Raw genomic sequence first — 27,369 nt, 5'->3', positions numbered from 1 at the left:
GAGAGCTTAATTTTCAAGCCGTCCAGGAGCCATGCAGTAGCTGGATTGTTCGGTGCGGGAGTGCCCGCCCCTCTTCAAGTCAATACTTTAGACCAGGACTCCCTCTCTTCCGTAGAGCTTGGACTATAGTCTTCTTCTCCAACAGCTCCAACGAGTATTCTTAGCCAAACAAAGAGCACATGGGAAATCGTAACAGGGCTATTTATTCAATGTTTCCAATTGATTGATTGGTTGCGCCTCACAACACCAACAGCGCCGTCTAACGTTCGTGGAAAAAATACACTAACCACAATGCCCAAATGCTATAAAAGTGACAAGAAAGAGAGAACCTCAAGGTATTTCTATGCAATAGACGCCCATGCCTGCCCTGTCATACGCCTTATTTTTCAGTGAGTCTGTCAGTCTCTCTGTTGCCGCTACCCTCTCTCGAGCGGTCCCGGTTGTCGTGGTATGCCCCAGTCTCATCATCGTCATCCTCGTCATCACCGGCAAACGCGTCGTAGAGCTCGCGGCCCCGCGTACGCTTTTCGCCATTGAGACCCTCTGTCTCGTCCTCGTTGAGCAGCTCAAACTCGTAGTTGTCACGAGGCGCGCTGTTGCGGCGCTTGCGAATGTAGAACCAGATACCCAGAGCAGAGCAGAAGACAGCAATGAGACCAATAGCGCCATAGACCCAGACACCGGCCTTTCCGAACGACGGGAGCCAAGATACCCAGTTGGACGGGCTGGTCGTTGCCGCAGGCGTCTCCTGCGTGTCTGTCGGCTTGCCAGTCTCCGTAGGTGTCGCGTCGGCTCCAGACTGGATCTTGGTGGGCCGCTCGGGGTGGTCCGAGGGCTTGACAACAGTTGCGGTATTCTCGGCGGCGTGCGTCATTGTCGTAATAGCAGCCGGCAGAGTGGTGGTGGCAACAAGCGCGTGATCGTTGTCGTCCTCCTCAGTCGGCATAGGAAGGAGAGTTGCCTTGCTAGCGTCAATCGACTCGCCCCAGAGCTTCAAATGCCAGTCGACAAAAGTGCCCTTGTGTTCGTTCTCGTTGGAATCCTTGACCACAACGGTCCACTTGCCAATACCGGATTCACCCCTAATTCGTTGTCAGCGTTTCGATTCGAGTGTCACGGCGTTCTTTCGATCAACTTACCAGTGGGCAACACTCATGAAAGTCCAGTCGACGTAGCCAGACTTGGCTGAGTCCATCTTGCGGGTGACAGAGAGGTGGCTGGTGACTCCTTCGGGGCTGATCAAGTCGGCACTCAAGTCACCTCTGCGCGTGTGGTTCACGTTCATAGTGATAGTCACATGCTCCAGTCTCTCGAGGTTGGCCTGCTTCAGAGCATCCGCAGTGACGTCAAAGCTGACCGCGATGCCGTCCTTGCCTTGAGGAATGTCCTTGTTGACGTGGATCCAAGGAGAGTAGTACCAAGCCTGGGGCTTGACGTTCTTCCAGGCCTTGGCTGCCTCAACCATCTTGAACGCATCAATCTTGCCGTATCCGTACGTGTGGCTGAACTTCTTTCCAATCTTGGTCGGCATCCACTCGCCGTTGGCCTCGTCAATGGGCACAGCAGTGTCCATGGCGAGCCATTGCATATCTCTCCAAGTGAGGTCAGGGCGAGCTTCGAGAACCAGTGCGTAGACACCAGCACCCAAAGGAGCAGCGGCGGAAGTACCACCGTGACCGTTATAGCAGGCATTTTGGCCGACATCAGTGGTGTGCTACGCAAACAAGTTAGTTCTGGTCCTGGCAAGATAGAAGAGTCTGGAAAACATACGATAGCATCTCCGCTGCCACTGCTGTAGGTAACAACAAGCTGAGCCGAGCACTTCTCGGAGTAGTAAGGGTGTTGACCCTTTCTGTCAATCGCGCCAACAGTGATGCTGTAAATGGAGTTTGTGTAGCCGTCAAAGTTGCAGTTGTCATCGTTCGCGGCACCATTGCCACTGGCAAAGACGTAGATGGATCCCTTTCCGCCACGGCCCTGCTGGATGCCCTTAAGCATAGCACGCTTAATAAGAATACCAGGCGCGTCCATGGATCGACCGTCGTCTGGAGGGCCCCAGGAGCAGGAGTAGATGTCGTTGTGCTGGTAGTCGTAGGTCATCGCGACAGCCTCGTCGGCATCCGAAATCAGCTTGCTCAGAATACGGATACCCGCGATCTTGGAATCGTAGGCCACTCCGACACCGCAGACGTTGTTCTTGGCCGCAGACACTTCACCAGCGCACCGGGTGCCGTGCTTGTCGTCGCTGAGCGTGGGCTTGGGCTCTTCGCGGTGGTCGTTGAAGTCGTAGGAACCGGCGGCGTAGTAGTTAGGCTTCAGGTCGTCGCTGTACATGTCGAGACCGTCGTCTACGATGGCGACAGTTGCGTTCTTGCCCGTAATACCAGACTTCCACACACCGGCGACGTTGATGTCGTGGCCTGGCTGGACGGTGTTGAGCAAATGCCACTGCTCATTGAAGATGGGGTCGGCGATGCCGAGGGTCTTCATGACTTCGTTCATCTGCTCGACCATCTTAGGGTCGGCCGCGTCCTGGCGAGCGTAATTGGCTGGCCCATGCGACCGCGGGGGGACTCTCTTCTCCCAAGGCTTCCGAAGCTGCTGTTTCTGCGAAAGACGGACGCCATCGAGGACGTCGGAGCCGCCAAGCGTGCGTTTCCGCAGCTTGCGCTCCTGCAAGGCTGGCTTGACGATATCGTGCTCAACCTTCCTGGCGGAGAAGATGTGATGGCCATCGAGACTGCCGAGTGTACCCTCGTGCCTCAGACCCAAGCGGTCGGCAACCTGGCCGGGAGATGTAGACGAATCCAGCTCGAGAACATAGTAATCGTTCGTTTCGTAGTTTCGAGGGGTGGAAGTACCGCTTGCGAGGGCAGCAAGGCCGAGGAGAACCGCGGAAAGCTTCATGATGCGCTGCCGAAGACCCCTCGAGGGGATGTTGATAATGCGCAAAGGAGGGACTGGAGAGGAAGGGGAGTCGACAATTAGCTTCCGTGCCCGTATCAAAATCGAGTCGAACCAGGAAAGGGAAAGGAAGGGGAAAAAAGATGAAATCTAGAAGAGGTTGCTGGACACAACACGTACCTCTCTCGTCAATCAGGGGAACGAAGGGAACAAACGAGACTTGGCTCGTCTAGGTTGGGGGGAAGAGCGGAAGACGAGACGTGGTCGAGTCGCAAGTGGCAAGGGCGGCCCTTGAAGATGGCCAAAGCTTCTCGATTTCCCTTGCAGCGCGACTGACTGCTTTCCGCTTTTTTCTTACGAATGCCTCGAATACACGGGACGCCTCTTATGTACTTTATTGGTATGCCGGTCTGGTACAGCGCAAATCACCTGGCAAAACCCGTTTGTATTGCTTGGCGACGCAAATTCGATGGAGATAGTCGGTGGTCGTTGGTTAAGTATTACTTGAAAGGCAGCAAAGGCCAGAGTTCATGCGTAATAAACAGCGGGGAGGCTCCGTCTCACCCTCCGTCGTCGTGGACTTTAATATCGATATGACCGACGCCAATGGCCCAAGCGAGAACGAGAAACACCAATAGGTATACGTGGGTAGAGCTGCTGAGCACCCAAGAACGACGATACCGGAGATACAGGTGACGAAGTGAGGATGGAAATGCGACGAGTGAATGAGTGATGAGGAACTCGAAACTCCGAAGCAAATGGGGAGGCAATGGAGAATGCTGACGGAAGCAGTGAGTGACCTGGAACACAAGGCAGACGTATCCGTACTCTATGGCCAGCGGCACTCAATGCTCTCTGTCACTGCTGTTTCGTGGCCTTCTCGAAAACGGCAGGAACATAAGGATGCGGACAGGGCGTCCAATGCTACCTGCTACAGTCAGACAAACTCCCCCGAAAGACCCCTTCCCTCCAGCCACGGCCGCATTAGATCCTCGTGCTCTCCAGCAGGTTGCAGCCCCAGATACACGTAAACCTGTGGACGCTAGTCAAATGTAGCTGTACCCATCGACTTAGGGGTCCTGCGGCCTGCGCATTTTTGGTGATAAGGATCCGATACCTAGGTACTTGCACTAAGGTAAGGTAGGTAAGTTTGCAGTACGGTACCTAAGGTACGTTAGACAGAAGAGGAAGGCAGCGATTCAGGTGGATGAGCAGCGGGCAGTCACTTCCATTGTCTCCAGTCAGGCCCCCAATAAGATGTTGTAGCTCACTGCCGCACCACCGCCCACACTGCCGTTTCAACACTGGCGCAGCCCGTCACGGCCCCACCTCATTGGCCCGTTGTTGCGACGAGATCCCGTGTGATGTCTTCGTCAAGGTGTCCAGATCCTCTCCATTTTTGCCTCTCACCTTTCACCTCTTACGTATGTACTGCGGCTGCTGCTGCTGCTGCTGCTGCTGGTTGCGCCTCCCGTCGTTGAAGACTCGTGCTTGGGAAAGTACGTACTCGGATTCGTAAACACGCAAAATTGAGAGTGCCAACCAATCTCCATATTGAACAGTCGCAATACTCATTCGGTTATAAGGAACAGAGAAAGCCAAGTTCCTCCCATTCCCGTCCCACCGTAGCACCAGCTCCACGACCGCTTCGGATCTTTCCACCTGAATTTAATCTATCGAAACTTTGGCAACGGTGTTCTCCCGCAAAATACGACGCAACAGAAATTCTGCTTTACGCGTTCTCGAGACAAGGGGTGAACACTGGAGAGTCAGGTCTGACTGTACCAATGTACCTATGGTATTGCACCTTGCAAGTTGCACCTATTCATGAGAGGGCCCAAACGTCGAATCAGAGACCACCCCTCAGAGTCTGGGCTCACGGCCGAGCTTCAGCATTCTCACGGTTTGCCTTGGCGCTTGACACAACCAACCGTTTCGGAATCTGCTCCCGTTTGTTCTGTTCTGTTCTGTTCTGTCACTCCAGCATCGACTCTCGTGCACGCGCCGTGGCAACACTCTTTCGATGTTACGAAAAAGACCAGACTCTTGTATTATACCCTCCCCTTCGTTACAGCGTACAATACTATAATGAATGAATGTGATGGATGTATATTAAGTGATATTGACTTCACTAGCGTTTGCGTGTCTAGTCATGTAAGAGAGACAGACGCCTGGAACGCACATCCGCAAACAATGTTGTTCCTCTAGTCTTATGTCCAAGTCGCTGGGTTCTGTGGCACTGCTGCTCCCAACGCAAGCCACAACTCTGACAGACGCCCTCCCGAGACTCATGTCCCGCATACCAGTATAGCAAAGAGGCAGATATTGGTGCCCCCCTTGATGGCAAATTTGTCTTGAGCCACATCGGATAACCCTGTTCCTGCATGAATGGATGGCATCTTTTGAAAGCGGTCACGAATCGGCCAAAGAATAACAATCCAGAGTGTACTTCTTATACTTCGGAACGACAGGTATTTTTCCTACGTAGAGTCGGCCGCATTGGCTTTGCGATTATCAGCACTCATTTATCAGAGGTCATCATCGTGAGAAGAAGAAAATGTATTGATTCATTAATCACAATCCACACGCCCCATCGTCATGATTATCTCCAGTTCTACCTGACTGGTGTGTCCGATACTCCGATGGCATAACCCGCTCTCCCGTCTGCTGAATCTGTCCGAGGTAATGCTCCGGAGCCATTGGAAGCTAATCCTATACAAACATGTAAACCCAATTAGGCGGGTTCGGCCCAATCTTCGTCCACGGCCCAATCTTCATCCAGTTCTCGAATCTTTTTACGCATGATGGCTCTCAACTCGCTGCCCACGTTTTCCCGGTACTTCTAGCACTACTCCGCCAGCCGGCGACCGGGAGGCTCAACACCGGTGCTGCGGGTGCCCGAAACGCCTTCATCCTCCATCGCCTTGACGTAGCTCTCCCAAATTTCCGTGACTTCGTCGTAGAATTCAATATGGGAGTCGGCTAGGCCTCCGAGCTGCTTCTTGAACTCGACTCGCTTGATTCGCTCAAAGTCGGCGACCTCCTTGACAACTTCGTCGTCGAACATTTCGCTCGTCTTCTTGGCTCGCTCCGCCTCAGTAGTAAGCTTGTCAATGTTCATCTCCAGTTTTCTTTGGCGATCGCGACGGGCCTGCTCGTGATCGACTCCACGCACGTCTTCGAGTTTGCGCATCAGTCGGCCGCTAGCACCGGATAGGCCTCCAGAGCCATGACCGGACTGGAGCTGGTCCCTGTCGACAGTGTTCTTGTTAAGATACTCCGTGAGCTGCTCGTAGTCCACCTGCTTCTGCTCTCGCGCCTTCAAAAGGCTCTTCAGTGCCGTGCTGTACGCTTGCATGTCCCGGAGACTGCCGAGATAGTCTCCGTCAGTAACATCCTTCAACTTTCGCAGGCCCATAGCAGTGTCCTCGATCGAATTGGCGAAATGTCGGACTTCGTTCTCGACACCAGGTTCCAGAGTGATGAGCTTCTGGAATTGCTCTGCCAGATCCTTGAAGTCCAGTTCGAGATCGTTCTCCCGGCGCGCCACGCGCGCTACAACCTTCTCGATATGGGCCAAATCCTCGTCAAGCTTGTCGCTCCTTTCCCGGACCTCCAGGAACCGCTTGTCGTGCTTGTGGGCCTTTGAAAAGGCATTGAGGAAGCTGTCGGTAAGGTTGTCAAACACGCCGCTGCTTCCGGCATCGCTGCTCTGGGATCCTCTAAGGCTGCGACTGCGCATTGTGGCGTTCCAGTCGGGGCTCTCGAGGAAAATGTGGAGGATATCAGCTCGACGGAGGACGGGGTGAAGGGAGAGGCGGTTCAAGAAGCGCTGCAGCGAATGCGCTCGACGGTTGGTGAAGTCCGGCCCGAAGCGGTTGCCACTAACATATTCCATACGCTGTTTATCGGGAAGGGGAGGGACTGCGGCGGTGGGGTAGTCTCTGCTCAGTGCCTTATACAAGAAGACAAAGTCTGTAAACCGTCGCCGGGCTGTGGTATGCGATCTCTGGAAGGAGGGGAATGTGGTCTGTAGGATCCGTGTCAGCGCGCGAAGAAGCCGCAATCGCAGCTTTGTAGCCAAACCCTACAAAGCAGCATGGATTCACTTACGTTGGTGGTGATAAGGTAGGAAACAAAGGTATCCTTGGAGCCTTCATTCTCCTTGAGCGGCTCAGAAACTGTGCAGTCCAGAACTTCCCGGTCGTCGTCGTTGCCAGGTGCGTCGCTTTCGTAGGTATGGTGTCCGTTTCTATCGGCATCCTCGTCGTACTCAGTGGCCGTCACTGAACTCGAACTCTCGGCAGCAGTGTGCTCGTCCGTATTCCAAGAGACATTAGAGAAATCATCTTGGTGTTGATCCATGACCGCCATGGCGTCCTGCTAGGCGGACGTGGGGTTATGTGGTTGTCGGGATCCGGAGCAGTCGCTTTTAGTGTTGGAGAAGCTGGGAAGGAGGATCGTGGGATGAGCCAGAAGACGCAGCGACAGGAACTGGAACCGCGAAGTGTGTAAACAATCAGATCTAGGAGGCTTGATCTTGGATCGTCGCAACGGATGGAGTTGGCGGAAAGAACGTCTCGCTTGCCGGACAATGGGCTGGAAGTGTCGGCGGCAGTGGTGGGGAATGGGCAAGAGCTGCCTGTCGCTGAACCATGAGAGGTGACGCTGCGAGCTTAGTGTAGCTGACCTGATGCGGTTGGGCAGCGCGATAGCGGGGAGATGGCAGGTACCCACACCTGTCCCTGAAAGCGGTAAGCGATGAGGTAACTCGCTAGCAGCCGTGCAACACTGCCAGACCTCCCGTTCCGGAGTGCTATGACGACGCCAGCCAAAGCAGACGCAACCTAGAAACAGACGACAGAAGACCAGGGGGTTGCCTCGGATCGTCGAGCGTCACAATGGAAGCTCAGGCCAGCCGTATTCTTCTTTCGGATGAGCGAAACGAACTACAGAGCTAAATGGCTTTTGGACAGATTTGTCTGAGAATTTTTAGTCGTTATGGGGGAAAGTTTGCTAGCAACGCATACAACGGCCACCATTATACAGTAGTGGAATCTATTTGCTTCCTGAGATGAATCTTTCTAGTGCCCTGTGATGTTCCCTGGGGGTGTTGTGAACCCTCTTCTTTTAGTACACGCTACCCAGCCTTATGCCATACAAACGTCTAACAAAGAAAAAGATAATGCTTGTCTACAGCTGCGGGCGATTTATTTGTCGCTCTTTTCCGCCTTCTCAACCGGTGCCTTTCCATCTCTGGCAATCAACATCTCCTGCTCGGCCTCCTTTGCTTCCTTTGCCTGGGTAGACGTAGCAGCCTGAGCATCCGCAGACTGGCTTTCTTCCTTCTCGTCAATGTTGTCAATATCGCGAGGGGTGGCAAAACCAGAGCTCGCGTTCTCCTCATTCTGACTGTTCTCCTCGTCGATGAGCTCTTGCTGCTCCTTGAGGACCTCCAGACGCTGCTTGTTAGTGGCGGCGCCCTCGGCACTTGACACCTCGAGGGAGATCTCGTGGAACAGCTCGTCGGGGATCGACGAGAGGACACCGACGAGAGCCTCGATCTGGCTGTGTGCAGCTACCTGGCCGTACATGTAGGCGTTGCTCAGAACCAACAGGGTGGAGGGGACGCCGTCCTTGAGTCTCAGATCAAGCCACTGCTGAAGGTACTCGCGCATTCTCGCGGGAGAGACGCTCGCTGTACGGATACCGCGGCTGGCGCAAGCCATCTGCAGTTCACCGACGCTGAGGCTGTCAACACCCTCATAGCTAATCTGTCTATCGTCACGCTTGATCTGGCGCATGCGGTGGCGGACCTGGTACCGCAACATATTGTCGGTACCGAAGGTGTTGAGGTTCATGTATCTGCACATGGAAACCAGCTGGGGCCTGGAGAGGTTGTCCAGGGTCAAGTCATCCTTGAAGATCTTGCAGACCTTGATGATGTCCTCGCGGGTGGGCGACTCGCCAGAGGATCTAAGTTTCCGGAAGAAAGTGGTAAATGCCTCACTCTGAGTCGTTGCCGGAGTCAACGGCAGACCAGTCTCTTTAAGACTGGACCGCAAGAATTGACTGACTTCTTTGCGCGTCGTTCTGAGGATCGTCGCCTTGGCGTCTTTTGACTTTTGTCCCTCGTACGTGCTTGGCAGCATGTTGGGGAACAGGCGGAGAGCCACTGGAAGCAGAAGCTCGGCGAAAGGAACAATGACGAAGACAGAGAACGGTACAAGACGTCCGAGATCCTGGACAGTACGTTGCAACTGGCGGTTTTCTCTCCGACTGAGTTCGTAGCCAGCGGCCATCTTCAAGGCAAGTCGAGTGCTGATCTTGACTTCTGTAGCGAGCAATTTCGTTCCATCCCAGTAATGGTGAGCCTCCTTCTTGACCTTTTGCCAAACTGTCAATTTCTCCTTGGCGGTCTTTTCGGCATCTGCAGAGGTTCCCTTCGCGGCCGCTAGTTCCGACAATGATGCGTCGGACTCAGCCTTGTCTGCTGCCGCAGCGTCCTTGGATGACTTGCTTTCGCTTTCAGCCGCATCTTTGGATTCGGCAGCAGCCTTTGAGTCGCTCTTGGCCGCCGGGGTGCTTTCCTTGGGTAGGGGCTTCTTAGCCGCTTCAACATTGAAGCCCGGCGGCGGGCCGGAGGACTGGCCGTGGCTGTGGTGGTCGGTACCCAGATGACGGACAGGTACAAGGAGGGCGAGGGCGTTTACTCGTCGAGGAAGATGCCTTACGTTTCGGCCGAGCACAGCTGACGAAACACCGAGGCTAGACAGCGCACGCGCTGGAAGATGTCAGAGAAGAACTGCAGGCGTGTCCAGTCCAGCGCAGAAAAGGACGATCCATGGAGATGGGTGAGCGGGCAGGAAGCATACGCAGGGGATGGACTTACCGTTGCCCAGGAGAGGGTTGGCAATCGCCGCCCGACGAGCGACACTGGCGGAGGCGCTCATTCTGCAGCGGTTGACTGGCAAACAAGAGAGTTTGATGAAGTTGTTGTGGATAAAGAGCGGACTACCGAAGAGCAGCGATCATGGGCGACTATCTGGAGGTGGGCAGTATACTACAACTAAAGACAATGATGGAGAAGTGGAAGATGTACAATGATGCGAAACGAACTCAAGAATTCTGGAATGGAGGGCAATCGATCGCATCAAATGGAATGCTACCACGACTTGTCCCTGGCTTCCGAAACCACCCATGGCCGGGGGGGCCCAGAGACCACCAGAAACTGCACGTGCGAGATCACGGGGTTTTGCCTCCTTTGCTTCTCTCGGGGTTCGCTTGCAGACAATGAAAGGCGGGCTGGCCGCTGGCACTGCGTGGGAATGGAGATGCTGAGCAAGCACCACTCCACTGCACGTAGGTACCTTAGCACCTTTGGTAGGCATGTAGGTACCACCACCACCTACCTAAGACGGGATCCAGGTTCACTTTGTCTGCAGGTACGTACCTGGGCGCGCTGGGCCGAGCCCGTGCCACTTGTCAATTATGGGCTGGCACAGCTGGTTTGTGTGCTGCTCGTCTGGCTTGCGACCACTGTTTGTGTTGTTTTCCACCCGCTCATTCGTTCGTCTGCCACCATCGCCACATAGGTAAGCCAAAGACGACGGCCGTCTCCTGTAGATCGGTGGGTCATCCTGGCCTTAGCTACCAGAAGCTTGACTTTCTGGGCTTTCAGGCTGTGCAAATCGCTCCCTTAGCCCGTGTCGGTGTTAGTAGACAGCAACCGGCAACTAGTTACCGGGCAGTGCGTTGATGAGGAACTGCCTGGGCTGAACCTTGGCAATTCCCCTATTGTTGGAACTTGAACTTCTTACGACTTACGTGGGCTTCTCAGATGATGCCGTTTGGCAACGCGGAGGAGACAGATCGGCGGTATCGGGCAGTGCCGTCCCCAGTGGCCAACTTTTAGCAACCTGACACGAGTTATTCCAGCTGTTGTTATATGTGCAGCGGCCAGTTTCGACGTCTGAAGCGTCCATAGAATAACTTCTAGAATCGGAGCAAGAGGGCCATTGCGGTAGACGTAGAAACCTGGGGTTATTGTCCCATCATATCGCCTCATTAAGTCTCATCCGTCGCTATAAATGGTGGCTTTCTCTTATCATGAGAGTTGGGGGCACGGAACACTGAGCAAACAGTTGAGCAGGTCGGTGATGAGTGACTGGCAATCCAAGTGCGGCATCGGAATGTTACCTATGTGCTGGCTGTGGCAGTACTATTGCTAATAGCAAACCGTAACACGCCCTCAACAATATCTGTTAAACTCCGTGAATTTTCTCCCGACTCCGCTCGACATTTTTTTGGTGGGAAATCACAAGCTCGTCATTCGAGGTGCCCCTGTGCCCCTCAGTGCTGACTTTCCAGCGCCAGCTGGCACCAGGCAACGACCTCCTCAAGGTAAGGTAGGTACGTACACGCTATCTTATCTCAACATCATCATCAGCGCCAGCGCCAGCGACTGTGGAAGAGAGTGACGAGACTCGGAGACACTGTGCCCTGGCTGCCTTAGCGTACCCCGGACTTTAGAGCTTGAGACCGGCCGACCAGACGAGTCGAGGCAAACTTGGAAGCACCAGCCCAAGGCTCAGGGTCCAGCACCAACTTGCCAACTTGACGGGGGGTGAACTTGCGAATCCCGACCCACCCCGAGAAGCCAGCAATTCAGTCGAGCCAGTGATGGCGCACCGGTGGAGGAAGATTGGCACCAGCAAGCACGCTGCTAATCTCTACAGATAGAACCAGTAGAGGGTCTTTGGAGGAGAGAGAGAGAAAGAGAGAGATCCGGCCGTCGGCCACATACTGCCAAAGTCGACACACGTTCCTCCCTCGGGTCCCCTCAACACCCATCCGTCAAATCGACCGATTTCCAAGCATCCCCCGTCCGAGGTGCGCGCCAGCACCCCCGTCGCTGCACTCGCCTGCATCCCACCACCGCGGTTCTGCGTCCGCTCGCTGTTCTCCACCCTCCTTCTCGGCATTCCTTCACCACCACCACCTCGACCTTTGCGCTTCCTCTCTCTTTTCTTCTTCCTTCCTCTTCCTCCCCTTCCCTAGATTGTCCCTATTTACCAACGTCCGTCGTCCTGCAAAGATCATGGCTTTCTCCTGAATCCACTCCGAACACGATCCCGTCTGGGTCTCGCGATTCCGACTCGTTCCTTTTCCCCCGCACAATTTGGGGCCAGCGCCATCTCATTCTCGCCAATTTCGAAGCTACCGATACATAGTAGTACCTGCGGATATATCTCGAACCAACCCCTTCGTCACTCCCAATTCAACCACATAGCTGCGCCAACCGTTCATTGATTCGTGTATACTATGAGACTCCGCAAAGCTGCCCGCGTTATTCTCGTCGGAGCCCCCGGTGTTGGAAAAGGAACGCAGTCCGAACGACTACTCCAACGGTTTCCCCAGATCCAGTCCATTAGCACCGGAGACCTGCTTCGCAACAATGTCAAGCTCCGGACCCCCCTCGGTAAGTGTCACATGCTACCGCTGCCAACCAGCGCTTGCTCTACACATCCTGTTGCACCTGCTGACCTCTCCCTTCTTGCAGGTATCAAGGTCGAGAACACCATGAAGTCCGGCGGACTCGTCGCTGATGATCTGATTATGCGCCTCATCTCCAACGAGATGTACAAGAACGGCTGGCTTCTCAACAGCCGCAGAAGGCCGCAGGTCATGACCTTGTCATCTTCCGCCGCCACGGTCGACTCGTTCTACGAAGAGCAGCTAGATGACTTTGTCACGGCTACCGGAGCTCTCGACAGCCATGGACCCCCCGAGGCATCCGAAGACCCCGACGCCTCTTTCATCCTGGATGGTTTCCCACGGACTGCCACCCAAGCCGCGGTTTGCGACAAGTTGATTCCGATCAACCTGGTGGTGTCGCTCAAGACCCCGTTCAACGTCATCATGGAGCGCATCTCCGGCCGCTGGGTACATGAGCCTTCGGGACGCGTGTACAACACGTCCTTCAATGCTCCCATGATTCCCGGCAAAGACGACGTCACCGGAGAGCCCCTCACACAGCGCCCGGATGACACCGAGGCGGTGTACAGGGAGCGTTTCCGCAAGTTCCAGGAGACCAGCGAGCCTCTTCTCGAACACTACGACAAGAAGGGCGTTCTCTGGGAGGTCGAGGGCATGAGCAGCGACGAAATCAGTCCCCTGCTCTTCGACGAATTCGAGAAGCGCTTCGTTCATTGATTTGAATTCATCTTTTGTTATATCTACAGGAGTTATACGTGGTCAAGATACCTCGGGCTGGCCAGAAAGACCCATGGCTAAAAACGGGCAGGTCGGACGGACGGGAACAATTCCCCAGGGCGGATGCAGCGCAAACATTGTGCAGCTTGAAATGTCGATAGTTATTATGAGTATTTTTAACAGTGTACAAATATTTCATCTCTTACACGCATCTCTAGACTGCGCCCTGCACTGTCACTTGCCTCCTATGTACACACAATTGGATGACTAGGCGCGTAATGCCAACCCGCTAAACAGTTGTGCGCAAGGTAAGTCTAGACGAGTTGTTTGAGACTCCCCTCAAATTCAAGCAACTAAAACAGCAGCCGGTTGCGGCTCCTGGCTTCTGCTTCCTCTCAGTCTTGCAACCATCTGAAAGTCGGATTTCCGAGTAAGGTCGAATCGAAAGTGGTCCAAAGAGGGTACCTCTCGCATGAATGATGGGCAGACTAGACCTCGGGTAGTATTCTAGAGGACGCTGTAACGTATGCCGCGGGGTAAGATAGCCATCGGGCGGCAAGGGTGCCTTGCCGTCATCCAAACAAGCACTTCCTCTGCTTAGGCCACTGCGACGCCGCGGTCAACGTGGCAGGCCGGCAAGCTCTTGGTTATGCGGTTCACCCTTTGGCCCGGGACCCCCCTCATCTATTTGGTTCTACTCGTACGCATATTCTTCACAAGGTACTATGAGGCAGTTGAGACGCCTCCCCGCCATCCGGCGCCGAGTGGTTCCATAATTCTTCGGCGGGGAGAAGGCACTTGCCATCCCGTGATTCCCGTGACGTATCGTGGTACCCAATGTCCGGCCCGGACTTAATGCAGGGCCCACAATCTCGGAGGAAAGCTGCGAGTTTCCGGGGGCATACCGACCACCTTGCATGGTCAAGCCTTTGTTCTGTCAGACAATACGGTAGGTCTGACTGGCCTTTCTAGTGGTGCCAAGGCTGTCTCGATGCCTCGTAGGTTCTTGAATGTGTGACTGCTGCTGCTTACTGGGTGACCGGACTTAAGGCGGATGCTCTTACGGTCTGTTGCTTGTTATAGCCTCCTCGAAAGCGTCTCCTGGCACGGAAGATATGAGTATATATATATAACAACAAATGGCTTGATGATGATGGACTCTGGTCTGGTGAACCCTTTCTGGCCGTGAGCCCAGTCTGTTGGTGTATTGGGTTGTACTGATCTCCCTTAGAAAGCAACGCGGTCCTATCCTCACCTACACTTACAAGGTCCGTTTCATTATTTAGCCTCGAACACCGACAATGCCTCAACAGCTTGCTCCCCCCGGTCGCTACACCAGTCTACACAAATACGAAAACCTCGCCGGACCAGACGATGCTCGCCCAACGGCCCTCCGAATCATACAAGACCAAGACCTCGTCGGCAAACTCCCGTCCAAAGTCGCCCTCGTCACCGGCGTCTCCTCGGGCCTGGGCATCGAGACGCTCAAAGCCCTCGCGGCGACCGGCGCGACGGTTTACGGCACGGCACGAGACCTCTCCAAGGTCCAGGCTGCTCTAGATAAAATGAGGGACGGGGACGGCGAGTCCTCCCTCGCTTCGGCGACACCAGAGGTACATCTCCTCGAAATGGACCTCGCCAGCCTCGACAGCGTACGGGCCGCGGCGGCGGTGTTCAAGAGGCGCAGTGACCGGCTGGATATCTTGATCAACAATGCCGGAGTGATGTACAGGCCCGAAGGGAGCCGAACAAAGGACGGCTTCGAGATGCAGTTTGGTGTGAACCACCTCGCGCACTTTCTTCTCTTTACTGAGCTACGAGACCTCATGGCCTCGTCATCAACACCCGGATCCGCGGCGCGGGTCGTCAACGTCACGTCCTCGGGTCACAGACTTCAGGGCATGAACTGGCCCGACGTCAACTTTGTCCGTCCCGGCGCGTACGAGGGGTACAGAGCCTACGGGCAGTCTAAGACGGCCAACATTCTCATGGCCAACGGCGTGGATCGGCGGTACGGGGCAAGAGGCGAAGGAGGAAGAGGAGGAGGAAGGATCCATGCGTACAGCGTACACCCGGGCACGGCGATGACGGGGTTGCAGGTCGGGGTGAGGGAACAGATGGAGGCGTTAAGGGGGAATGAGGCGGCGTGGAGGACGGTGAAGAGTCCTGCGCAAGGGGCTGCTACGGTGGTGTTGGCTGCGCTGGGGAAGGAGTTTGAAGGGTTTGGGCCGTTTTATCTAGAGGATTGCGAGGTGAAGGGGAGACGGGGAGAATTTGGGGTGGGCGGGCGAGGGTATGCCTCGTGGGCTTGGGATAGGGTGAAGAGGAGAGGTTGTGGGCTTTGAGTTTGGAGATGGTCGGTTTGCCGCGGGAGGAAGGCGGCGATTGGTAAGAATGTTATCTAGATGGTGATGGCTTCTAAGTGAAAGGTTCTGGAATCACATTGACCAATTTGGTGAGCAGTCTCTTGTTGGGTAAGGGACGCAAAGTCTATTCATCTTCAGGATGTTACGGACGTCTCATGGTCTCTTTTTTTTCTTTTTTAGCTATAAACCTTCCCATCCCCGATTATATCTTGGATAGAAATTAAAGTTGCGGTCGTGATTGGAAATATGTTCTCGGTCTTCTTGAGGTGAGGTGAACGAGATACAAGAACCAAGCCTTGCCTACAAGTAACATCCGTGATGGAGAAAAGAAGGGATGTAGGAACAGCTCATCACCAGAAGTCATTGCAATCCTCAACCTTTTTCGAGTTGGTCTGTCAACATCTGAAGGCATCTGACCATATGTTTCTAACAGAGACCGGTTGATTCGATTATTTTGAAAGTTCAAGACACAAGTGTGTGATAAAGTGAACTGCCGCCAACAAGTCACCCCCTGACTCTATTCCTAGCCCTGCTCCTATGTATCCATATCACGACTTATTATTTTTATTTTTTCTTATTATTATCTGCGTAAGGGAGTTTGCTTCCCATAACATATGCCTTGAGATTCTAAGTAAGGGGATATTATTGGTAGTGCTTTCAAGGAAAGGTACGCTTATTCGTTGAGCGGTTACCTATTTTGCCATTCAATTGCGTCCTTAGTGGCACCCTTTGAGTTTCGAAAGTTGAACGGAGCCTTAGGTAGAAACCAAATGCTGTAGAAAGCGCGCCTCCAGGAACACAAACGCTACGATAGAAAACCAGCAAGATCTAGATATAAGGCAACCATGAATTGAGCACCAAGCGGAATACTCTCTTGCTCTTAAGTATGGATGCAGTGATAAATAATCCCCTTGGCCCCGCGCAGCAAATCCATCCGCAAAGAGCGTCTGCTGGTCTATCCACCAACATCAAGTAACAAGGCGAATTGAATAAAGGCATGAATCACAATAAATGTCGTCAACTTAACCTCATCGAAAGCTCAATCCAGTTTTCGTTGGATGGTCGTAGACGCACCGTCCCATCTTGGCAGCTTTCCGCCCGCACGTGACCGTCGTATCTTCGGAAATCATTTCGCGAGAAGATGGCGAGAGGTCACCAGCCACAATCATCCCAGAATCCACAACAGCATCTTCTTACCCCCGGGAGTCGCAACCGGGGTAGAGGGGAAACTAAACGAAAGAAAAAAGGAAAAGAAAAAAGGCTCTTGCGACCTCGTGGCGGGACAATCCGCTTTCTCCTCCTCCGCCCCGTCTGCCCCGTGGAGAAAAAAAAGCAGGTCGACCGTCGGGAGGTCGGTCGACTCGGCCCTATCCACGACGTCAAGAGGACCAAGTCCACAATGACCCCGAGATGACAGACCACTTTCCAGTTTGCATCCCGAGGGGTCGGCTGCTCCGGGCTTTGGCCGATGTTAAGTCTTGTTGACCTTTTCTTTTTGGCGTTTTCTTCCGCTTTTCCCTACCTCTTGTTTTTTCGACAATTTTTCGTCGGGTCCTTCTTGGCGCTTTGTGTTTGGGCATTGACTATTCGTCTTTGGCTTTCCCGTCGAACAAGCTGTGTGTCTGTCTCATTTCGCATCTCATGCCCTAATGGAATCGATCAGCGTCTGCCGGATACCACGTCGTCAGCCCTAGATAGCAATCATAGCATGAAGACGAAGGGGGTTCTTTGCGGGCGCAGAAACATCGAGCAGAACTTCTCTCTCGACCACTGAGACGGACTCGACTGGCGATTGGTTTGTCGTTCCCTTCAGCTTTCATTTGATTCAGATTCAAAGGTGCCCAAACAAAACCCAGAGAAGCAAGTGCAGCCCCCCAACCCCTCAACAAGCGTCTTGCGTCGCTGCGAGGGCGTGTGAGCCGTCAGCGGACCGAAAAGAGGTGCGTGGAGACTTTTTGGAGACAAGTCCTCCACATTTCCCCCGAGTGGGAGCCCGGACGAACTCCCCTTTTCACACAAGGCGGGAGGATGATCGATTTCACCCAACGGGGGTCATCGCTATCGCAACCCCCTGCAGGAGGAGAGACTTGCAGGCTCGTAGCGAAGCCAGACTCGCAGTGTGGCAGCGTAATCGTCGTTCCATCGGTTCCAAATGCCGAAAGAAGGATTCCCAAAGGAAGGACTCGAAGGAGGGCTGGGCGTCAGCCTTTGGCTCTTTGCCAAGCAATGGTCTGCAAGTCTAGGCATCATTGTTGTTGCTGTTGCTGCTGCTGCTGCTGCTGCTCTTTCTTCTTCCACTCTCCTCTCTGCTCTCTGCTCTCACTCTCTGCTTTGCATATCGCTTCTGCTCCTCTTTGCAGACCTCTTTGCAGAGCAGCGACAAGTTTCCAATTTCTGTGTGTGTGTCTTGACTGTCTTTCCAATAGTCCGAGGAGCAGCCGTGAAGCAGCGAAGCTTGCTGCGGGAATACGACGTAGGTCGAGTTTTCCCCAAGGGTTATTAATTCTGGATCTTTTTGCCGTCATGGTCCATGGGAAGCCTTTCAGTCCGACCTTTTCCCCGTTCCATGGTCACCCATGTCGTTGGGTCCACTACTGTATCGGCTACAGCCACATCTTAAAAACAGCTTTTTGCTGCAGCACTGCGGAAACACGCTGTCTGTCAGTCAGTGTCAGTGTGTTGGGCTCCGGTTCCCCCAGGCTCGGCTTGAGAGTAGCGTTCTGGACGTAGCATTCCATTCGTACTGTACCATGCTCCAAACACTAATAAGTCTGAGTATCTGAGAAAGTGGGAGAGTTGTACTCCATAGGAAGAGGCGTGAGACTCGAGGACAAGCGCCCGCTGCCCACCGCCCTGTCCGGGGAACGCCCGAGGCCTTCATCCCGGCTTTTTAACCAACTCCTTCCATATTATCCCCTCCACGTCCCCATCGCAAGAGCTGAGCTGCCAGTGCCCGCTCTTTGGGACTTTCCTCAGTCCAAAAAAGCACATTCAAAAAAGCAGGAAAGAACCTTCTTCATTGGAGCGTTTATATCCAAGAGCAAGCTTTGGGAACTTGGCAAGGACGACCTTTCTTCAAGACTCCACGACCCTGGGAAAAGAGACTGGGCGAGGACGACCAACAACAGCACACCATCTCCAGACTCCACGTTACATCCCCTTTTTCTTACGGATTCATTGCCCCCAGGGAACCCGGCTGCCACTTTTACGCCTGCGAAGACTACCGGTCCTCAATTCCTTGGCCCCCCACGTATCTTTGCCTGACGGGCGGTTTTCCAATTCTGGGTTTTCCCATTTTCCCGCTGCCTCATCTACCTCATTCCGGGCTTATCCTTTTTCAATTTCGTTTCTGCCTACCTACGGATACAGGCGACGGATACACCAAGGTGAGGGACCGCCGATCGAGAAACGACCGTCTCTCTGCCCTACCGTAGCTCCTATACCCTACCTTTTTTCCCGTCCCCAACTTCGCCTAGGAAGACGACAGAAGGGCTTCGAGGACCTGCAGAGACAGGACGTACCTCGAATCCTACACGCGGGCCCCTGCATGCGCCAGCAGCTGTGAGGTGCTTCTTTTGGTCGGACGGGAAGAAACACCACGGACACACGAAATACATCTAGAAGAAACCAGGAACGGGCGGTATCAAAGGACGAATTTTGTGTTATTCCCCCAATCTTTCAAAACGAATCCCCGCCGCCCGCCGCGCGGCGGGCCTGCAATGTCAAGATGGAGGAGGAGAAGCACAAGTTCATCATCCCGATCCACGAACGGCGTCAACCCGGGACCGTGACCGTCGACCCGAATTCCGTACCGTCTCAGCCGCAACACCAACCATCAACACCGCTACCAAGCCATGAGGCTCAATCGCCCATAGATTCCTCCCCCAGAATACAGCAGATCGAGTCCTTCACATCCTACCCGCCGGGCGCCCACCTCCGAGGGGACGACATACCCGACGCCTCGCCGCCCTACCCAGAGTCGAGAATCAGCTCCGAGGCGCCCGTTGTCACTCCGGCGCCGGTGCCCGTACGGGGACAAAGCCACCACCACCACCGCGTCCCTGCGCCGGCTCTGGCGCCAACCGACCCCGAACGGCAACAGAGCGGCACCTTGGCGGCATGGAGGCAGAGGTTTGAGGGTATCGGCGGGAGGGGATCACAGCAGCACCCGAGAAAGACAATCTTGGGCCTGACCGTGCTACGCTTCTGGGCCGCAGTCGCACTGGGAGTCATTATCGTCGGCGTCGCCATCGCCGTGGGTCTGGCGTTGGGTTTGGCTAACCGGTACGTCTGACGAACGAGCTTACTATCTACCTACCTTACCTTTCCACCCATTCCTCCTGTCAACTCTTTGTCTCTCCTCCTCCCCCGTCTTCGTCATGACAGCCTCGAAGGCTGACGGAAAGCGTCCTCCTTTTTGCGAAATCCAGCCCCTCCGACGACGAAAACGAACCAAAAGCCGTAATCCAACAGCTCGGCGTCCCTTCGCCCGCCCCGATCAACCCGTACTGCCCGCTAGCTACTGCAGGCGTGAACACGACGGTAACCCCCTACGACGCCTCCGGCTCACCCATCCGCTTCAACAACGACGAGGTCATGTCCTTTGACGTCCTCTGCAACACATACTACCCGATGCGCCAGGGGATCAACCCGTACCTCCGCGACATCCTCGTCATGACCGTCCCGGACATGCTCACCTGCATGACGCTCTGCGCTCAGTATAATCAGGGCTACAGCGACGCCGTCGGCGACGACGTGTTCCTTGACGGCGGCGGCATCTGCGTTGGCGTCGCACTCGTCAAGGGTACGGCGCAGTTCTGTCACTTACAGAACGCCACAGGGATCAACCAGACCACCGCGTCTGGCGGATTCGATGTCGATAGCGCCGTACTTTCGGGCGAGTGGGCCAGCCTGACGAGCGTGGAGCAGATTCGGACGTTTGGCGGGAATATTGACGATGTCATTGGCGCCAACGCGACTACGACTACGACTGCGGCCGCGACGGCCACGACCGGTTGATCCAATAGCGAAACCGATTCCGGGCCGATTATTGGAGCGATTTTCATGTCAATACTTCAATCCCGTGTAATGAAACGAGGGGATTATGTGTTTTTGGTCGAAGCGATTTGGAGTATTTATCGACCCTCCTCAGCACCTGGAACCGTTAATCCGGAGTTAACGCCATGTTCTCTTGGTCTGACTCTTGGTCCTGGTGTGATCTTAGTCTTTGAGGGAGGTGTTGTTTGATAAGATACAGCGATGACATTGGCGAAGCGTTGTGTTGGATACATTCGAGCGAATTTGGAACGAATTTGGAGGCGCATATGACGAGGGAGCTCCCGAGTCTGCGATATTTTGGTCTACGAGATGGGAGGCGTCCGGAAGGCACGGCGAGCCCCTGATTCCAGATCAGTGGCAGTTCGAGGAGAAGGCCTCTCTGTCCACAAATGAGACATAGCTGGATAAGCTCATTAGTAGTGTCCAACAAGTTGGACGAATGTGTCTGGAGTGCCGCAAATATACGCGAGAGGCATCAGGCGCAGACTATAGATGAAGCTGCCAGCACAAGAAATGATCAATGGGAACTGCATACATCATGAAAAGTCACTGTGTATTGATTCTCTCGTAAAACGTACAACAATTTTATACCCTCAAAAGAGAACCATGTCCAAAAACTCCGCTTTGAAGACCGTCTCTTTGTGGCCCTCGTACGCTGTTTACTACAAATATTTCTGCTAGCACGACGTTTCCCGCTTCAGTGGCCTCGTGTCCACTCAGCGTTAGACAGCCTTCTTCGAGACATCAGTGTGTGAAGCCGAGCCCTCACGGGACGCAGCTAGTCGAGGGATGTAGATATTCAGGCCGCCGGGTTCGAGCAACGGGACAGGTATGTGACCCGAGGGCTAGTTGCGCCACTCAGAACCGTTGTCGATTCCAGCAGGTGTGCCATTGCTTCCGGACGCCTTGTTCGTATCATCGTCATCATCGTCATCCAGCACACGGGCGAGCTCGTCGGGATCCTGCATCTTGGCATCGGGGTCAATGACCCCTTCCTCAAGCTCCTCATCCCGGCGCTGGTTGTCCCGGTCGGTATCCAGAACACCCTCGTCTGCGCTGACTGAGATGCCACGGGCACCCCACTTGGGCCGTCCACCACCGCGGCGGCCCTGGCCATCATCGTCGCCAAGAGCAGGGGCGCTCTCCTCGTCGTCAGAGTGGGCATCGATACGCTTTCCGAAGATTCTGTTGAGCAACCAGCCTCTACGTAGGTCGTCGGCATCAACAATGCCACCGTTGCGGAGCTTGACGCGCTGGCGAGTGTAGTATACCCAGGCGAAGTCGACATACAGCGCCGTCTGGATAATGCCGAAGATGACAGAGACCGTGTTCGGCGCCTTGTCGTTGATATCGAGCTCACGCGTGATCCATCCGATCAGGTATAGTCCACGGTACGAGCCAAGGGTGACAAGGTAGAAGGAGTCGATGACGGTCGGAACGGTGGTCTGGCGAAGCAGGAGCAGCTGGGGCAGGACGCAGATGGATTCGAGGATCTGGCTAAAGTCCCAGAGCCACTATTGGTATAACGTTAGCAGCTGTACTGCCAGCGGTGACGAGACTTTCTTGCGAGGTTAGACTTACGACGCGGAAGCTCCAGTAGCTCTCAAAGATGAGCATGGCAAAGGGAGACAAAACAAGCGAGAGACCGAAGACGCCGGCGCCGACCTTCCACGAGAGCTCGCGTTCTCTGGTGCGGGGGAAGATCCACTGCATGGCACCAATGATGTAGAAGGATGACGAAATGTAGAATATCTTAAAGATGAAGTTCCATGCTGATTGTTCGGAGAAGATGTCGAGGTAGCGCGTGCAGAAGACCAAGGCGTACAGGCCTTGGGTGATGAGGGAGACACCTGCGCAGAAACCATCAGTCAACAGGCATTCATATTGGAATCTCGGGTAGCATACCTTCAGCACTCCTGTTGCGATGTATCGCGATCATCAGGATGCATTTTGAGAGGAGATGGGAGATGTCTCCCATGAAACGGAATACCTGGCCAGCTAGTTAGCGGACTGCCTCGGGAATCGCGTATCTAATTCGACGCAGCACGTACGTTCCACGCAGTCATGGTGTCGGATGGGAAGTCGATCTTCCAGCGTATTCCGATGTGTGGAGATGTTGTGATGTGGTTGGCGGGAGGGACTCGGGGAATGCGATTGCGACACGCAAACAAGAACGGACGGGAAAAGGGAACGGCAGCTCCGTTTCACATCACACGAAGGCCGGCAAGCTGCCCACGGTAGGAGAGAGAGAATAGAATCGGATGAAGCTCCGATGGAGAGGCCGGATCCGTTTGAAACGAAGCTCGGCGATGGAATGGTGCGAAGGTATAACAAGCCGAGGAATGAAGCTATCTCCAAAGTTGAAAGTGCGGGAAGGTTACGAAGCTCGAGGTGCCCTCCTGTCAGTTTCCAGATTCAGCTCTTACGGCCGCGCGGGCAGTCACGCAGTTGCGCCCCCCAGCTGCACCTGCACCAGCTGGCCTTATCAGCTCGAGCCTGAGCCTTATCCGTGCTGGGGAAAGGTGACGACAGCCCCAGGCCCCCAGCCACGTTGTCCTGTCAGGAAGTGTTGCTATTGGCTTGTGTTTGACAGGGTCGCTTATGTAACCCCCACCTGAGGGATAGCGCCATTGAAGAAAGGGTGGATATTGCCCCGGCATCACCTGCGCTGCTGCGCGTATTGCAAAGGCCATGCCCAATTGAGAAATGCATCTTCAGGCGGGGGGCATGAGCAAGGTAGACGATGCTGCTTATTGACCGATTTTGACTGCCTATGATTCAAGAGCTGTTTGTTTGACGAGTTAAATGGCCTTCCTCAAAACGTTTCGATCGTCTTCGAAGGTCAGTCTCTGAACAGCTTCATCAAGACTAAAGAAACTCGCACTAAACTGAGCCTCCCCACCGCCCACCTCTGATCCCTCTCCCTCCTTGAGAGTCGCAACATACCACCAGATGAGTTTCACTCCAGACCCTCCGTCAACGTCTCGCATCGTCACCATAAACGGCTCCGTGATTCCTCGACGCGCGGCTGCTTGATCTGGGACATTCGCATCGTCATCCGGTGCCGTCGCCCGCGTGGCCATATCAACAGGCAGAAGTCGGCACCGGAAGCCCGTCTCCTCGAGCACCTCCCGTAAGGCTGCCTCGTGCCTCGACTCGCCGTAATTGCGTCTGCCCTTGGCCAAAAGCCATTCGTCTGTGGATAGGTAATGGAGCAGGCAGACCCTTGCCGGGTCTTTGGACAAGTCGAAGGGGATTGCGCCACAGCTTTCAACAAAAGCTTCAGAGGCGTATTGCCTGGTGACATAGTTGGAGGCTGCCATCTTTTTGCCTTGCCCTACCCGCTGGCTTGGGTCGGTCTATATGGTAGCGCGAGCGGAGTCCTCTTCCCGCAGAGTCGATCTCACGGGCATCTAGCAGGATGGTGTTGTATTGCAGAGTCGTCAGTGCACAGGCTCGGCGCTGTTGTTTTTGGCGGGGACCCTTGTCTCGCTTGCTTCCGCGCCAGTCTACGGATATTCGTGCAAAGTCTGGCCGGCCGTGCTTTCTTAGGCCGACCGGGTTGCGCAGCTGTTCACGGCGCTAGTCATCAACGGACCGGCCGCGTAGGCCAAGAATTCAAACGGGTTTGCTCAATTGTCAAATCAGAAGCTACGATGATGAAGCTGGGTAAGGTGCTAAAAGATGAGAAGTCGACGATCATATTTGCTCCACACTATGTGCTGCATAAGTCAGTACCGCAACTTTGGTATGGCCCAAGGTGACTTTGAGCATGAACTTTGATATTACCATCTTTTGAACTCGGCGCAACCGATGGGTTTTTCCCCTCGATATCGACCCAAGCTATATCGTATCTCGGGAACTAGGGAGCCAGCCATCCTCTACTGACAAGCTTAATTCCTGGAATATAGTCTTTTCTACCATCATTTATATCCGTGAGGATAGCTCCGCTTGTATTTTTTTTTACTTCACAGACAAGTCAAGATGTTGAGCCCAGACAGCATTGCATTAGAGTAGTATGAACTCATTCTCGACCCTTCACCGAAACTGTATAGTTCGAATCGGCCACAACACTACTGATATCCCACATGTTACTTGTTATGATGAAATGAAACGCAATGACCAATGACCAGGCCACGCATCTCACCGCGTTGAATGACACTCTACAATGACAATCAAGTCGAGCGGCTTCCGGCGACGATGAGACAACAAACGCGGCCACCCGAGCGCAAAAAACACAAAGCCCCATCACGTCCCATGTACATTTCCAGCAGTCCCCTAAATGAGCCAAACGGGGACAAAGATTGAAGCCAAAAAGCAATCGGAGCAGCATCCCCCTTGGGCCCGCTTGAGCCTCATTAAAATTCCACAGCATTGCGCCGCGCGCAGAAAAAAAAACGTAGAAAGACGTCGTAAGCACATTGTTAACGCTGCGTGGGGTCGCTCCCTCCTTCGGGATGTGGGCGGCAGTAGGCATCGCCATAGCACCATAGGTATTCCCATTCCAAAAAAGCAACCCAACGTATGCAAGGGCCACCCAATGCCGGTCCGTCCGCGATATCTTTAGTGCGGGAAGAGGTGCGGGACACACGGCAGCGCCAAACGGCACCGTGGGAGAAATGGGGGGCACAATATGACGCGGCCCAGCCGAAAAAAAAAGCACCAACAGAGACACTGCTACGGACCTACACCGTCACGTCAAAGGGAACATCCCACACCCATGCCTGAGTGAGCATTTCAACCCTGTCTAAGGCGGCGCAAGCTCACCCCGGGCCATCAATGGCGGGTATGTCGGCCCACCAAACGCCCATCGCTGATGCTTCCGTCTGCTCGTCTGCCCTGCTATGTATTGCCCGTATGACAGCCAGGGCTTGCTGTGTTGGTCCGGCCGTTTGTGCGGTTGTCGCAGTGCCGGCGCGTACGTAGGTACATGTGGGGTGAACTGGGATTGGAAGGGAACATGGGTTTTTGAGAGAGTCTCTGCCGCAATACCGCCCGCGCCGTTGGGGGCTTGCAACTTGCGTTCAAATCCGGAGAGGCTAAGCTTGTTGATCACATCAGGTTTTGGGGGGTCTTACGCGTGCTTTTCTTTACTAAGATGTTGCTTCGGCCCTTGGAACTGAACACACCCCCGGTCTGGCGCCTTCGCCCCTCTCTCTCACCCCGTCCCGTCGATGGATGGGTAACCGGGAGCACGCATCGGGTTCTTCGGCGGATTGGGTCGTACGTACACTACATAGTGTACACTACGGGATTATGGGGGGAAGATGGGAAGGAATGCATATGCGTATCTCCATAGGTAGAGATAGATAAAACCAGTGCAGTCCCCCCCCTCTCTCCTCTTAGGCTGTTCCTCCGATGGAAGAAGTGATTGGTGTACCTATCTGTCAAGCTTGCTTTATCAAAGGTTTCCTTGGCTTGCACCTGGACGTCTCTCGACTTTCGACAACCTCGCCGTAATATCGGAATCTCTCATACTGCAGGAGCTTTGGGGGAAGAAGGAACCAAGCGCTCTTACTCCCTGTCCAGGCTTGCTTGCCTATCGCCGCACCGCAACGCACCGTCGATGACGTTTTGACAAGACGAACAAGAAGTGAGAAGGAATTGAACGAACGCAACTTCCGGAGCTCTCACAGACTCATATTTCTCCCAAATACCACACAAAGCCAAAGTCGCACAAAGTTTGAGTTTCAAAAAGTCGATATCAGCCACAGTAAAACAGCGGAAAATCCAGCCAAAATGCAAATCGGACGCCTCCTTTCAACGATCGTCGTTGGTCTCACCATCGCGCAAGCCACACCGATCCAAGACAAGACTTCAGCCTCAACCCTGGATGTGGAAGAGCGCAAGGAATCGCGAGGCAAGGCACCCAAATACTTTCAAGAATCAGAGTAAGTCATCAGATGCTTCTCATACGGATTTTATGCCTCTTTTTCGATATCTTGGCGACGATGAGATGTGGGATGAGATGAGATGAAAGAAGCGACCAAGCGTCTTCCCGAAACTCTAATAAACCATCCCACGAAGATCACCAACACCTACACCAACACCTTCATCAGCGACATAGTCTCAAACGGTAAACTAACACCCATCCCCCAGCTTCTCAATCCACTACGACGCCCGCTTCGCCACAAAACCACTCAACGCAACAGCCCAGCGCGAGGCAGTCCAGGTCCTGATCCAGACCTACCTCGCCACCCTCCGCGACCTCGGCGTCCAGACCTGGCTCATGCACGGCTCCCTCCTCGGCTGGTGGTGGAACAAACAGACGCTCCCCTGGGACTCGGACGCCGACGTGCAAGTCACCGAGAACGGCATCAACTTCCTCGCCGCCTACTACAACATGACCACCTGGTACTACAAGTACCCGTCCGTCCCGCAGGGCCGCTACTTCCAGCTCGAGGTGAACCCCAACTACGTCCGCCGGGGGCAGGACAGCTTTGACGAGGACAACGTCATTGACGCACGCTGGATCGATATGGATAATGGGCTGTTTATCGATATTACTGCCGTTCGCTATGTTGAGGATCACCCGGAGGGCGATGGCGTGTTGGCGACCAAGAATGGCCACGAGTTCCGCGATACGTTCCTGTATCCCTTGCTCGATACCACTTTTGAGGGTGTCAAGGCCAAGATCCCGTACAAGTACAAAGAGATGCTTATCTCCGAGTATGGGGAGAAGGCTTTGACAAATCAGGAGTTCATGAAGTAGGTCATCAAACAGCCACACCCATTGCACCCGCTGAATACTAACGTTGCTCTGTAGCCATAAGTTTGTTGACAGCAAGATGGAATGGGTTCCCACCGATGAACTCTGAGGTATGAA

The 27,369-nt window shown here is 54.2% G+C and overlaps 8 protein-coding genes across 8 annotated transcripts; 4 read left to right on the top strand and 4 right to left on the bottom strand.

The window, feature by feature from the left end:
* Positions 1-379: 379 nt before the first annotated feature.
* KEX2 (pheromone processing endoprotease) lies at positions 380-2,907 on the bottom strand (the record flags this gene model as incomplete). The annotated part of the gene is made up of 3 exons (XM_053193476.1): positions 380-1,082; positions 1,140-1,714; positions 1,771-2,907. The coding sequence occupies 3 exons, from the start codon at positions 2,905-2,907 to the stop codon at positions 380-382; spliced, it is 2,415 nt and encodes an 804-aa protein (XP_053049193.1).
* Positions 2,908-5,752: 2,845 nt separating this feature from the next.
* Positions 5,753-7,278, bottom strand: SNX4 (intercellular trafficking and secretion; the record flags this gene model as incomplete). The annotated part of the gene is made up of 2 exons (XM_053193477.2): positions 5,753-6,934; positions 7,018-7,278. The coding sequence occupies 2 exons, from the start codon at positions 7,276-7,278 to the stop codon at positions 5,753-5,755; spliced, it is 1,443 nt and encodes a 480-aa protein (XP_053049194.1).
* An 836-nt stretch (positions 7,279-8,114) lies between these two features.
* Positions 8,115-9,857, bottom strand: YLH47 (LETM1 domain-containing protein ylh47; the record flags this gene model as incomplete). Its single annotated transcript, XM_053193478.2, has 2 exons — positions 8,115-9,688; positions 9,797-9,857. 2 exons carry the CDS (start codon positions 9,855-9,857, stop codon positions 8,115-8,117), a joined length of 1,635 nt encoding a protein of 544 aa, XP_053049195.2.
* Positions 9,858-12,228: 2,371 nt separating this feature from the next.
* On the top strand, positions 12,229-13,119 carry ADK2 (Adenylate kinase 2; the record flags this gene model as incomplete). Its single annotated transcript, XM_053193479.2, has 2 exons — positions 12,229-12,385; positions 12,467-13,119. The coding sequence occupies 2 exons, from the start codon at positions 12,229-12,231 to the stop codon at positions 13,117-13,119; spliced, it is 810 nt and encodes a 269-aa protein (XP_053049196.2).
* A 1,301-nt stretch (positions 13,120-14,420) lies between these two features.
* N0V96_000425 (uncharacterized protein) lies at positions 14,421-15,464 on the top strand (the record flags this gene model as incomplete). Its single annotated transcript, XM_053193480.2, has 1 exon — positions 14,421-15,464. The coding sequence occupies one exon, from the start codon at positions 14,421-14,423 to the stop codon at positions 15,462-15,464; it is 1,044 nt and encodes a 347-aa protein (XP_053049197.2).
* A 3,748-nt stretch (positions 15,465-19,212) lies between these two features.
* On the top strand, positions 19,213-20,504 carry N0V96_000424 (uncharacterized protein; the record flags this gene model as incomplete). Its single annotated transcript, XM_065755941.1, has 2 exons — positions 19,213-19,769; positions 19,880-20,504. 2 exons carry the CDS (start codon positions 19,213-19,215, stop codon positions 20,502-20,504), a joined length of 1,182 nt encoding a protein of 393 aa, XP_065615181.1.
* Positions 20,505-21,388: 884 nt separating this feature from the next.
* On the bottom strand, positions 21,389-22,609 carry N0V96_000423 (uncharacterized protein; the record flags this gene model as incomplete). Its single annotated transcript, XM_053193482.1, has 4 exons — positions 21,389-22,057; positions 22,125-22,393; positions 22,449-22,533; positions 22,595-22,609. 4 exons carry the CDS (start codon positions 22,607-22,609, stop codon positions 21,389-21,391), a joined length of 1,038 nt encoding a protein of 345 aa, XP_053049199.1.
* A 3,673-nt stretch (positions 22,610-26,282) lies between these two features.
* Positions 26,283-27,255, top strand: MNN4_1 (mannosyltransferase; the record flags this gene model as incomplete). The annotated part of the gene is made up of 2 exons (XM_053193483.1): positions 26,283-26,434; positions 26,643-27,255. The coding sequence occupies 2 exons, from the start codon at positions 26,283-26,285 to the stop codon at positions 27,253-27,255; spliced, it is 765 nt and encodes a 254-aa protein (XP_053049200.1).
* Positions 27,256-27,369: the final 114 nt, after the last annotated feature.

This window comes from Colletotrichum fioriniae (assembly GCF_027942845.1).
Source record: "Colletotrichum fioriniae strain IMI 355084 chromosome Unknown scaffold_1, whole genome shotgun sequence".
NCBI lineage: Eukaryota > Fungi > Ascomycota > Sordariomycetes > Glomerellales > Glomerellaceae > Colletotrichum > Colletotrichum fioriniae.
The sequence above is the reverse complement of the archived record's forward strand: the minus strand, read 5'-3'. Positions and strand labels throughout refer to the sequence as shown.